General features: G+C 44.7%; 1 protein-coding gene across 5 annotated transcripts in view; it reads right to left on the bottom strand.

The window, feature by feature from the left end:
- The window catches only part of LOC309870862 (interleukin-36 gamma-like), a 163,673-nt gene that overhangs the window by 27,360 nt on the left and 123,311 nt on the right, over positions 1 to 13,002 (bottom strand). For 4 of the 5 annotated variants that reach the window (XM_082743432.1, XM_082743431.1, XM_082743433.1 and 1 more), the window contains 2 exons: positions 11,982 to 12,110; positions 9,383 to 9,445 (listed from right to left, as the gene is read on the bottom strand). In XM_082743432.1, coding sequence (XP_082599558.1) covers positions 9,383 to 9,445; positions 11,982 to 12,060 — 142 coding nt within the window. In that variant the 5' untranslated portion in view covers positions 12,061 to 12,110. The remainder of the gene's footprint in view (positions 1 to 9,382; positions 9,446 to 11,981; positions 12,111 to 13,002) is intronic. The other variant, XM_082743430.1, reaches the window with a different exon arrangement.

Below are 13,002 nucleotides of genomic sequence, written 5' to 3'. Positions count from 1 at the left end.
AAATTCCAAGTACTTCCTCTATACCTCTAAACACACAGAAAAACTATGGGAGTAAGGAAAGATCAAGGAAAAGAAAAAAAAGTTCAATTCAGATTTCAAAACACCAGTGTGACTCTCAATACATTAGGAGACAATATGCAAATGGGAGTGGACAGACCCTCTTTGACAACAGAACTCTAACCCTCAGCTCTACAGCAATTGGCCCGGAATCAGGATGTGTTCAATGACTGCCAGCTTTTCTATTTTTGTCTCCACTTCCAACTCAGGACCAACCAGAGAAAGCCAACTATGCCCTTCAAACCAAGCTCACGGGATGACCCACCTCCAGCTTCCCACACCAACTCTGGTCAGTCACACTCGAAGCCCTTTCCCCTTCTTCACCATCAGCTTACCCACTCCTCTGCCTGCCTTTGAATCACCGCCAAATGCAAGTGATGGTGGCTGACTCCTTTGCTAGAGCAAACTCTGAATAAATAGCTCCTGTTTGTTCTTATCTGAGTGGTCTTCATGATTGAGGTCTTCTCTAAAAGCCATTTTAGATTTCTTTCTGTATGACCATACATAAATTTTGTTTAAACAAAAAGCCTGATTTATGGCTCACTGAGCACACATTGTACACCTTTGTGAATGGGTAGCCTGAAGGAAACCATCTTGTCCTTAAGATCTCAACCAATGCTCTTACTCTCTGCATTCCTTGACATTAAAATCTGTGATTCCTGCTTAAATCATAATCTATTGTGTTTTGAGCACTTACAAGTTGTAAAAAGGTATATAACCATAAAAACTGTTCTTTCTCTAGAGCACTTTTTTCCCTGTGAAGAGCATCTATCTTGGGCTCAAATAAAATTCTTTCTTTCTTTTTGAGATTCTTTTTTTTTAAAGGTTTTATTTTACTTATTTGACAGACAGAGATCACAAGTAGGCAGAGAGAGAGGAAGGGAAGCAGGCTCCCTGCTGAGCAGAGAGCCCGATGTGGGACTCGATCCCAGGACCCTGAGATCATGACCTGAGCCAAAGGCAGCGGCCTAACCCAATGAGCCACCCAGGCGCCCTCTTTTTGAGATTCTAAAAGGTTTATTCATTTTGTATCAACATTTATGTGTTTCTTTTTGCTTTTTAAAAATATTTTATTTATTTATTTATTCGAGGCAGGGGAGAGAGCACAAGCAGGGGGAACAGCAGAGGGAGAGAGAGAAGCAGGTTCCTAGCAATCCCAATGAGATGCGGGACTCTATCCCAGGACCCTGGGATCATGACATGAGCTGAAGGCAGACGCTTAACCAAATGAGCCAACTGGGTGCCCAACATTTGTGTATTTCAATAAAGAATAGCAAATAAGAACCTATCTTCTCCCTGTACCATGCTGTCTTCACCCTACAAGCATATGGGCATTGTTTTCAGTGTCGTCTGTCCCTTTAAAGTGTATGTTATTTGGGCTACAAGAAATAGCATGTGGGGGAGCTTGGGTGGCTCAGTCAGTTTAGTGTCTGCCTTGAGCTGAGGTCATGATCCCAGTATCCTGGGATCGGGTCCTGCATTGGGATTCCTGCTCTGAGGGAACTTGCTTCTCCCTCTCCCTCTGCTTTCCCCTCTCCCTCTGCTGCTCCCTCTGCTTGTGCGCATGCTCTCTCGCTCTCTCTCTCGCTCTCTCTCTCAAATAAATAAAATATTTTTTTTTAAAAAAGGTAGAGTGTGGTTAATTATAAGGTTCTAGGGAAATAAATTTCTGGGAAGTGATGATCTCAGGGCCTGTGGGTTTGCTGCTTTCCTAAACATGCCCAGCCTCACCCGGGTGCTTCTGTTTCTCAAGATACAGCCAGGCTATACTGGTTATTGTGCCTCCAGGAGGAGGATGCAAAAGCTCTATAGTAAGGGATGCGTGTGCATGGTGAATTCTGGGGACACTGGTCCAGCTGTGGGTACACTGAGAGAGGTTCAGTGGGGTCTGGGGCCCAAGAGGTACAGCAAATCCCTGTCCATGAGTCCCCAGCGGAGGAGGAGGGGGCAGCAGCTGTGAACAGGTGGGAGGAACCAGTAACAAAGAATCAGGAGAAGCTGCTTCTTCTAGGAAGCCTGAAGGCAGAGAGCAGGGCCCTCATGAAGTATCTGCGTTTAGGTCCAAAGCAAAGCAAGTTCCTGATACTAAAGTGCTGTGTCGGTGGTGGCCATGCAGGCAATAAGAATAAGGACCAGGAGTCAGGTACAAATTTAGGGGCAAGGGATGTTGGAGGTGAGTATCAGTTTTATTTCTAGGTTGCACATATAATAGATTCAACGCTTAAAGTCTAGGGGATCCTCACCCACTCAGAAATTGTCATCTGTACTGGGAAAGCCTGGTAAAAATGTGGGGTCTGGAAGTTGGTGCCTCCTTTTGTTTCGTTGTTGGTCTTTACCCTTGTACCCTTTAGAAAGGCGAGCCCGGGTTTGGGGAGGTGGTGTGTAGGGATAGGTTGGCTGGGTTATGGACATTGGGGAAGGTATGTGCTATGGTGAGTACTGAAAGCCTGATGATTAAGCACTTACAGAAATGTGTAAGCCTGATGATTCACAGACCTGTACCCCTGGGGCAAATAATACACTATATGTTAATAATTTTTAAAAAAGGGTTGCCTGGATGGCTCATGGGTTAAAGCCTCTGCCTTAGACTCAGGGCAAGATCTCAGGGTCCTGGGATGGCGCTCTGCTCAGCAAGGAGTCCGCTTCCCCCTCTCTTTCTGCCTGCCTCTCTGCCTACTTGTGATCTCTCTCTCTCTCTCTCTCTGCCAAATAAGTAAATAAAATCTTTTAAAATAATAATAATAATAATAATAATAAAGAAAGGCAAGCCCTGTTTGAGTTATCTTAAGATTAAGCCAACAGTTCACTGAAATACTGTGCCTTTTTCTTATAATTCAGTGAGCTACACAATTATTTTCTAATTGAAAATCTTGATATTTACAAAATTAGCTTACTCACTTGATTTATCTGCTGCTCTAGAGTCCCAAACAACATGACGAATATCTAAAGTTAAAGTGATTGGATGAATAGTAAGATTTAACAATTCAGTTGCTTTTTACTTTGAATACACCCCAAAAGGAATATATAATCAAAATTAATTTTTGGTTGCAAAGTTTTCAAGCATTCTCCATTTTATATGATTATGTAAGTACTTAACTAATTTTAATGCGTTTTGTTTGCATTTACTTTCATTTTGGAAGCTCTAGCAACTGACAGTTCTTGTTTGGCAGTGGCATTTAGCCCTTGATGTGTGTTGTAAGGGGTCCCTCAACTTCATTATGCTGCCTTGAAATCACTGAGAACAGGTTCAGATGAGAACATTAATATCCTTAGTCTGACACCAGCTGGCAAATTGACTGGACCTAACTCTGAAGGGACCATGTCTGATATATTGCAATAAATATATATTTATTCTTGAAGGACCGTGCTTGATAAAGATGCAGTCCCCAGTCTTATCTACTATGTAAGCCTGCCACTTTGCAGCTTCCATGGCCCATACATAAGCAGTTGGCTTTCCTAGTCCTGCAGAGGTAAAAAAAAAAAAAAAAAAAAAAAAAAAAAGAGGGGGGTGGATTTGCAGTGAACTTAGACTGCAGGCTGCAGACCAGCCCCTTCCTTAGCAAAGCAGTGTTTCCCTCCATCTTTGCTTGCCATCTGGTGAGAACTGGTCTGAATCTATGCTTCTCTTGAAGGATTTTGCTGACCAAGCCAGGAATTAATTAGCACACACCAACATTATGAAATTTACCTTTCCTTTCCTCTCCTCTGCAGGCTTCAGTAATATGTGGGCATGACCACAGTTTCAGAAAGTGGATCAGGGGCCAGGATCTGCTTTGGGGTTATGTAAAGAATAGAGCAGTTTTCTCTTTCCAAATTTCCAAGGGTTGTCCCGTGCAGTGGCTGTGCCCGTGCAGTGGCTGTCCCGTGCAGTGGCTGTGCCCAAGGCCCATTTTTATTCATTGCCCTTCCGGCACCACTTGTTTTCCTTGTCAGGTCAGGAAATGGGTTTTATGCATGTCAGGAGATACAGTAGAAGAAGGGTGGGTGGCAGGAGCTCCCTGGGCCTTTACAGCACTGTCCTTTCCCTTTGGGCCACCATAAGAAAGGAGGTGCCCAAAGGCATATCAATGGTGTATCAAGGTACCACAGCTTGGGGTGTGATAAACCATTCCTGCTGGATAAGGAGATGCAGGTGGCTCCATCCTGTGCATGTCTCTCCCTTTTCTCCACCTTTGCTTTCTTTCGTATCTATAAAGGAAACTCATTAGGACCACTCACAGACAGACAGCAGAGCCTAGACTAACCTTGTCCAGAACCTAAACAGACCTTGAGCCAATACCTACTCTTTCTTGTGACCTTGCTCAAGTGTCTCTTCCCCAAAGAAGCCCTTCTGAGGGGCGCCTGCGTGGCTTAGTGGGTTAAGCCTCTGCCTTCGGCTCAGGTCATGGTCTCAGGGTCCTGGGATCATGCCCCAATCAGGCTCTTTGCTCAGCAAGGAGCCTGCTTCACCCTCTCTCTCTGCCTGCCTCTCTGCCTACTTGTGATTTTTCTCTCTGTCAAATAAATACATAAAATCTTAAAAAAAAAAAAAAAGCCCTTTTGATTTCCTGATTGGGTTACAACCCATGCCCATCATGCACTGGGTACCACTTCTCCATTCATACTTGCTGTTGGTGTGATTAATGTCTATCTCCCCACCAGACCATGAGCTACTCAAGGAAAGAGTCTGCATCTGAGTCTGCTCAGCCTTTCCTCCTTGTCACCTAACACAGAGCCTGGCACAAACCTTTCTGTAATGAGTGAATCAGCTAGCATGGGGCTCAGCAGGCCAACCCACACTATGCAAGCTCTGTGCAAGTAAGCATCTCTCAGTCACTGTCTTCTACTGGGCACATTGCTGCTGGGAACTGTGCACAGTCACCAGATGAGCCATGCAGTGGATTTTCTCCATGGTTCAGGCTCATGTCCCCTGAAGTGGGACAATCCCTAGGGACACATGTTTCAGCCCAGATTGAATGCTAGTGCAGTTGGCTGCTGGCACCCACTCACTCAGAAATGGTTCTCAATCACAAAAGCCCATTACTATTTTCTAATGAAATATATGGAAGGAAGCAGTGTTTCTCAAAGTGTGGACCAGAAAGAAATACTTGAATCAGAATTACTTAAGGCTTTTTAACAAGGGAGCTAGATTCCTGAGTTATATCTCAGAATGCCTAGATCAGAATCTCAGGAGTGAACCCTGAGAATCTGTATTTTTTTCCAGCTTTATTGAGATATGATTGACATATAAATAAGCTTCAGGCATACAACCTGTTGGTTTGATGCATTTATATACCCCACAATGATTATCACATAGCATTAGCTAATGCCTCCATACCATCACATAATTATTTTGTGTGGTGAGAACATTTAAAATACACTCTTTTAGCAACTTCCAAGTATACAGAACAGTATTATCAGCTAGAATCACCATGCCGTGCATCAGATCGCCAGAATTTGTTAATTTTTTTTAAAGATTTTATTTATTTATTTGACAGAGAGAGATCACAGTAGACAGAGAGGCAGGCAGAGAGAGAGAGAGGGAAGCAGGCTCCCCGCTGAGCAGAGAGCCCGATGCGGGACTTGATCCCAGGACCCTGAGATCATGACCTGAGCCGAAGGCAGTGGCTTAACCCACTGAGCCACCCAGGCGCCCCAGAATTTGTTAATCTTATAACTGGAAGTTTGTATCCTTTGACAAATATCTCCCCATTTCCCCTGCCCCCAGCCCCTGGTAACCACCAGTCTACATTGTCTCTCTGAGTTTAGCTTTTTTAGATTCAACATAACATACAGTGAGGAGGGCAGGGTGAGGATTATTATGCTATTATTATGCTATTATTATGCTATTATTATGTTATTATTATAACATACAGTATTTCTCTTTCTCTGTCTTTTTTTCACATAGTCCAATACCCTAAAGATTCATCAGAAGCTTCCCAGGTGATTCTTTTTCTTTTTTTTTTTTTTTAGAGATTATATTTTATTTATTGATTTGTCAGAGAGAGAGATAGCACAAGCAGGGGGAGAGGCAGGCAGAGGGAGAAGCAGGCTCCCCGCTGAGCAGGGAGCCCAATGCAGGACTCGGTCCCATGACCCTGGGATCATGACCTGAGCTAAAGGCAGACATCCAACCAACTGAGCCACCCAGGTGTCCCTTCCCAGCTGATTCCTAAGCAGAGTCACTTTTTAGCCCTCAGGGACAGGGCAAATCGCTCTGTACTAGGAGTCAGAACATCTGGAAGTCTGCCACTTACAATCTGGGTGACTGGTCAAGTTACTGGTCTCTGAGTCTGTTTACTCATCTATAAAATGAGCATAATAATCCTCACCCTGCCCTCCTCACAGCATTATGTTGATTACTGATGTGACAATCACCCAATGCATTATGACAATTACCTCAAACACCAGAAATCACCATGAGGGACTGCCAAACGGTCCCTCCCGCACACTCTGCAAAGATAGCCTAGCCTGTCCTGCTGCCTTGGGCCAACTGACCTCTGATCCTTCCTTGAGCTTCTGTGTGGAACCGCCCTGACAAACCTCCTTCTGCAAGAGGGCTGTGGGGAAGTAACACTGGGTGTCTTGGTTAGGTGGAATCTAGAATGCATTTTCCTACTGAAAATTGCCAAGACAAACTAAGCTAAGTAAAAACAAACAAACGAAACCACTAAAACAGCTAAGGTTACTTTTGTGGAGTAAAATAGTGTAGACTTTTGTGACCATTATGCATTGTAGCCGTTTAATGGAAATTGTACTTCAAGTACCAGATTGACTCAAGGGTAAAAGTCTAGAGGCTGCCAAGAGTCTCTGGTCTCCTACCCTCTACAGCAGGAGTTGGCAAACTTTCTGTTAAGGGATGTGTTGTAAATATTCCAGGCTTTGCGGATCAAGAAACCACATGCTCTATGGTTATAGTTTGAAGGCAGCCATAGATGACCAATGAGCATGACTATGTTAGCAAACTACATGAAACAGGTTGTGAGCTGGATTTTTGCCCACAGGCTACATTTTGTCAACCAGTTCTTGCTCTAAAATGAAGATCTGAAAAGTGGCTGCAGTGGTGTGCTGGAACAAGCTTTTATCAGCTTGCAAGAGCCAACGGCTAGCATCTCTTCCCAAATCCATGCTCAGTGACTTCATGTTGGCAGTCTAAAGTCAGCCATGCTGGGAATCATCACACCATGAAAACTGGCAAGAGCTACATATCAGAGCTCCCTCCCACTCCGCCATTTCCAGAGAACTGGTTGTCAAACATTTGCCAGCACATCGCTAGGTGCGTGTCTGTGGGGACGGGGGTGGAGCGTGATGGTGGGGTAAACCAGACAGTCCACTGGAATGTGGGAAGGAACCACTAAATGTCGGTTCTATTTTATTTAGTCCTTCTGAATTTTCTAATTTTGTGCAAGTTTCATAATGTATAACGCCCACATTTCAAAGATGTAGATCCTCAGTTTTGTTTAATTGGTTGGGGTAACTGGGATCCAAAATGCTTAGAGTATACCACTCCTAAAGCTGTCATCTCTGTACAGGTAACTCAATGCCAAGCAGAGTACAAGATGAATAGAGGTCTTCTTCTATCCCCATGATAGCCTAGCTCTTGCCTTCATCTGCCTCACCCTGCCCCAGGATCTTGAATGGGAGCAGGAGTGGCCAACTGTGAAATGAATCTCTGTTTGGGGTGCTCCTGTTCTTGCTACAGATTAAATTCCCTGAGACTGCCCTTTTATAAGCAATCCTTTCTAGCCCACAGGTGAGAGTCCCAGCCCCAAGCCTCCACCTGCCTATGACCTCAAACATCACAGCCCACTGAAGATTTCTCCCACCCAGATTTTCTGCCTTGCTCTGAACAAGCAATTTAACATGGATTATCCATTTTCAAAGATAGGTTCAATCCAAAGTCCCATCACTTACTGATTTAGGACCTAGGAAATGCTAGTAAATCTCTCTAAATCTTCTTATCGGTGAAAGGGGGCTAATAATAGCACCTACCTGGCAGGCGTGTTGGGAAGATCAAAATGCTTACTCAAATGAATAACATTTAGCCAGGTATCTGAGCCATAGAAAAGACCCAGAACATGTTATTCTTTAGTCTTCTTAACCCTCTTTCCTGTAGCCTATCACTGGGGGCAACATGCCATCAGCAATGCCTGGGGCGGGACAGCTCCTTGCACTGCAGGGCCAGTGGAAGAGAAATAAGGAAGGGGTGAGAAATAAGGCAGGAAGGATCTAGGAGCAAAGCACCATACACTGGAAATCCCCTAATGGGTGACAGTTTAGGTTCACGAATGCCTGGGCCCCACAGCCCTGAGATTCTGATTGGTCTGGGGAGACACCTACACATGCTCTGTAAGTTGCATTTCCATCACTGCATTGGGTCATTGGCCTCTTGAATATTTCTGGAACCTGTCCTTTTACTTCGGTTTCCCTCCTGTCACGCTGACTTGGGCCTCCCATCATGGTGCCCTGAGGCTCCCGTGGTATCCTCTTAGTGGGATCAGTTCACATCACATCATTCCTGACGTCATATGTGTTCTTCAGAGTTTCTTCCAAAAGCCACAGCAGAGGTGTAAGTGGCTTTCACATGCTGGTAATTATTTTCTCTAGAGAGTCCACACCCAAACAACAGTGGGAGCCGCAACGGCAGCAGCCATAGTGCCTGACGCGACCTCCCTCACAGAGCACCGCAGTGTGTAACTGCCGGTTTACGAGAGAGGAAGGAAGCCTGCTGTAGACCTGGGACTCAGGCTGAGGTCTCCAGACTCTGCCTTTGCAGGGGTGGTGACAGGGAGCCTTAAACCTGACTTGGGCAGACAGATGTTACAGTGCTTTTCTACCTGTGTCACTTGGGGCAGGTGCCCTCATTTGCTGCACTTGAATTTTCTTAAGATCATCAGGAGATTATCTAGTAACCTGTGAGAAACTTCTAGATCTGTGAGGGCTGCCAAGGCACTAGCTGTGTGAGCTTCCTGTGCGCCCTCTGCTGGCCAAGTTCCTGTTTTTCATAAATTATGTGAGGAGGTCAGCATTGCCAGCTAGCGGCATAGCAAAGGTCAGAAGAAGGACATGGAAGGTTCCCAGGCTCATAACCTTTCTTCTCCTGTGCCATTTGGCAGATATGTGTTACCTCGCCTCTCTGGAAAGGCAGAGGCCCACCCAGGGTTCATCTTTCTTACTGACCCTCCTGAGATTCACTTCCACAAAGGAAAAGCCTTAGCCTCATCACAGTACCCTTAAGTATCCCCCCGTCTCTGATCCTCTGACTCCCCAAAGAGAACATAGTGGTGTCACCCTCATCCCCACTCTCACAAATCTCCACCCTCATCAGTTCAACCTGGGGCCTTACGTGAATAGGGAGAACTCATTGTGGGGAGGTTCATGTTTGGCTCCGAGAGGCTTCTGGTGAAGTCTGGAATCAGAGACAGTGAGGTTAGCACATACAATTGAGATTTTCCAGGGATTTAGGAACATCAGGGCCCATTTAATGTTTTACTTCTTCTTTGTATGTTTTGAGAAACACTAAAGCAGAGAGGCAGTAATGACATAAAAAATACCTTTCCTGGGGGTGCCTGGCTGACTCAGTCAGTTAAGCCTGATTTCAGCTTAGGTCATGAACTCAAGGTTGTGTGATGGAGCCCCATGTCAGGCTCTGCGCCTGCCTAGGACCTCTCTTTCCCTCTCTTTCCCTCTTCCACTGGCCCTTCCTCCAACCTCTGTCTCTCTCTCTCTCTCTCTAAAAAATAAATAAATAAAACAAAACTTTACTGGTCAAAAATGGTGGAAATGGAAATGCAATAGAGCTAACTTGGTTTCTGAATGCAGAACTTCCTTACTTGCAACAAATACATGCATTGCATTAATTCAGGGGTATAGTATACGTTGCCCACATTAATCTGAGACTTATCTGGAGGCTTCTACCTGATAAAACATTAAGTTTGATAATTGCCTGCATGAAATCCCTGGCCATAATCCAAACAAACTTTGCACATTGAGAGCACATAGCACCTAGGGAATAAGAAAACTCAAAACTTGTGCTCTGTTCATATCTTCACTTCTCCAATGAAGATAAACAAATGGCTATCAGACACATGAAAAAATGTTCATCATCACTAGCCATCAGGGAGATTCAAATTAAAACCACATTGAGATACCACCTTACACCAGTTAGAATGGCCAAAATTAGCAAGACAGGAAACAACATGTGTTGGAGACGATGTGAAGAAAGGGGAAGCCTCTTACACTGTTGGTGGGAAGGCAATTTGGTGCAGCCTCTTTGGAAAACAGTGTGGAGATTCCTCAAGAAATTAAAAATAGAGTTTCCCTATGACCCTGCCATTGCACTCCTGGGTATTTACCCCAAAGATACAGATGTAGTGAACAGAAGAGCCATCTGTACCCCAATGTTCATAGCAGCAATGGCCATGGTCGCCAAACTGTGGAAAGAACCAAGATGCCCTTCAACGGACGAATGGATAAGGAAGATGTGTTCCATACACACTATGGAGTATTATGCCTCCATCAGAAAGGATGAATATCCAACTTTTGTAGCAAATGGACGGGACTGGAAGAGATTATGCTGAGTGAAATAAGTCAAGCAGAGAGAGTCAATTATCATATGGTTTCACTTATTTGTGGAGCATAACAAATCGCATGGAGGACAAGGGGAGATGGAGAGGAGAAGGGAGTTGAGGGAAATTGGAAGGGGAGGTGAACCATGAGAGACTATGGACTCTGACAAACAATCTGAGGGTTTTGAAGGGGCGGGGGGTGGAAGGTTGGGGGAACCAGGTGGTGGTATTAGAAAGGGCACAGATTGCATGGAGCATTGGGTGCAGTGCAAAAACAATGAATACTGTTATGCTGAAAAGAAATAAAAAATAAAAAAAAAATAAAAAACTTGTGCTCTGGTATGAAGGTTCTACCCAGTCTTAGCCTTGCTAACTACATGGCTGATCGAGGCAATTCTGCCTCTCACCACTCTGAGCCTCGTTTTCCCTGTCTGTCCCTCCAGCTCTGACCATCTTTGCTTCTAAGAATCAGGAGGACTGGACCTGGTGAGTAGGAATGGAGAAAGTTGGAGCTGCCCCCGGCCAGGTTCAGACAGAGCTTCTCGAGATCTGTGTTTGAATCAGAGGAAGACTCTTCCCTTTCTACACATGCTCCCTACAAAGAGGCAGAATTAGGACATGGCCTCAATGTCACCATTTGGAGTTCCCCAGGGTTGGGAAATTATAATGTCTAGTGCTTATGCCTTCCTGGTGTGCACTCCCTGATGTCTAAGGGACAGAATGTGTGCGGTGGCCATCATATGACCCATGTTCCAGGAGCAGGGCGAGTTCTAAATCTGTCTGTTGGCAGATCCACATTTGCCAGACAAATGTCCTATTTTTAGTTTGGGAACACTGTCACGTATGAGTTGAAGGCTCAGGGGTTGGGCCTCCGTCATGTTATAGGCCGCCCCATTCACACTCCATGCATTAGACAGTCATTTGAGTTAAAAGCCTCTTCTTTTCATTTCCCTTGAGCCAACACCCAAGTGCCTTCCTCCGTGGGCCCTCAGAAGCCCTAAGCTGGTGTCATTTTCCCACCCCAGACTCAGACAACCCCTTCTGCTGCAGGGCGTTCACCTCTGCTTGAGCAGGCTGGGAGGACAGAAATGCATTTGGATGATCCAGAACCATCCAGTTGGTCAGTCAGGACTTCAAAGCCCCAGATCTGTGGGTGTAGGTGATCAGTTTACCTATTACCTAACATACCTAGGCACCCGTGGCAAAGCTTCATTTTCCCTTCAAGGATTTCTCTCGTCTAATTCATTTACCAGGGAAGTTCTCAAAGGTCATTTACCATGCAAGTCAACAGGAAGAAACAGATCTGCACGCAAACTTGCAAGGTCCTTCTTTAGGCGTTATGTTTGGCCCTGGTATGCATGTTTGCAAAAATCTTACCTTCTGAGCAGCACTGGGGCTCATCTCTTCCCAGGTCTTCAGACTCCGTTTTCACACCGAAGTCCTTCAAAAATGACATTTTTAACACAATGAAATGACTCAGCAAGGGCCTGGGATGAAAGGCAGGACCTGAGTAGACAAGAAGGAGATCAGTTATGGCACTTCTGACCCCAGGAAACCTTGCTGGACTTCCCTAGTGCTGATTATCCACCAGCCTTGTGCTCTGCTAAGAAATGTTTGCTGTGTCCAGGAAGTCCTCGTACGACTTGATCATGCTTCTTCTATCACTCTTTCTTTGATTTTTGCCCTTCAAAGCAATGTTTCCAAACTGTGGGTCATGATGTGATTTTTATGGATCTTGACAACATTTGATAAAAAATGTAATCAAGAGTTCAAAGTGTATTATTGCTCTAGTTCTGGGGCTATCAAACTACAGCCCATAGGTCAAATCTGTCCCACTGCCTATTTTTTTAAATAAAGTTTTATTGGAACACAACCATGTCCTTTTTTATACATTGTTTATGGCTGCTTTCTGGCTTTAACAGCAGAGATGAGTATTTGAAAGATCATCTGGTCAGCAAAGCATAAAATGCTGACTGTCCTTAATAGCCATCACCAGATAGGTATTAAGGACGGCACGGATTGTATGGAGCACTGGGTGTTACACTCAAACAATGAATCATGGAACACTACATCAAAAACTAATGATGTACTGTATGGTGACTAACATAACACACACACACACACACACAATACTGACTGTCCCAATATTTATAGGAAAAGTTTGCTGACCCTCTGCTATAGTCTAATCTTTGCAAAGAAAGTCAGTTTCTTTGAAGCCTCTTGTCATGGCAAACTAAGCCTCCAAAGGTCCCAGAAGGCTCAACTCTTAATGTCTTGGGGAAGGATAACACAGGAGCTCTTCACTGCGAGGGCTTAGACAAAAGAGATTTCCAAACACCCCTCAATTCTGCAGGGCACATCTCACTCAGTTCACAGAGAACTTTCCCCAACATTATTT

Source organism: Mustela nivalis (assembly GCF_964662115.1).
Source record: "Mustela nivalis genome assembly, chromosome: 8".
NCBI classification, from domain to species: domain Eukaryota; kingdom Metazoa; phylum Chordata; class Mammalia; order Carnivora; family Mustelidae; genus Mustela; species Mustela nivalis.
Note: the sequence above shows the minus strand (reverse complement) of the source record. Positions and strands in the feature narration are given on the sequence as shown.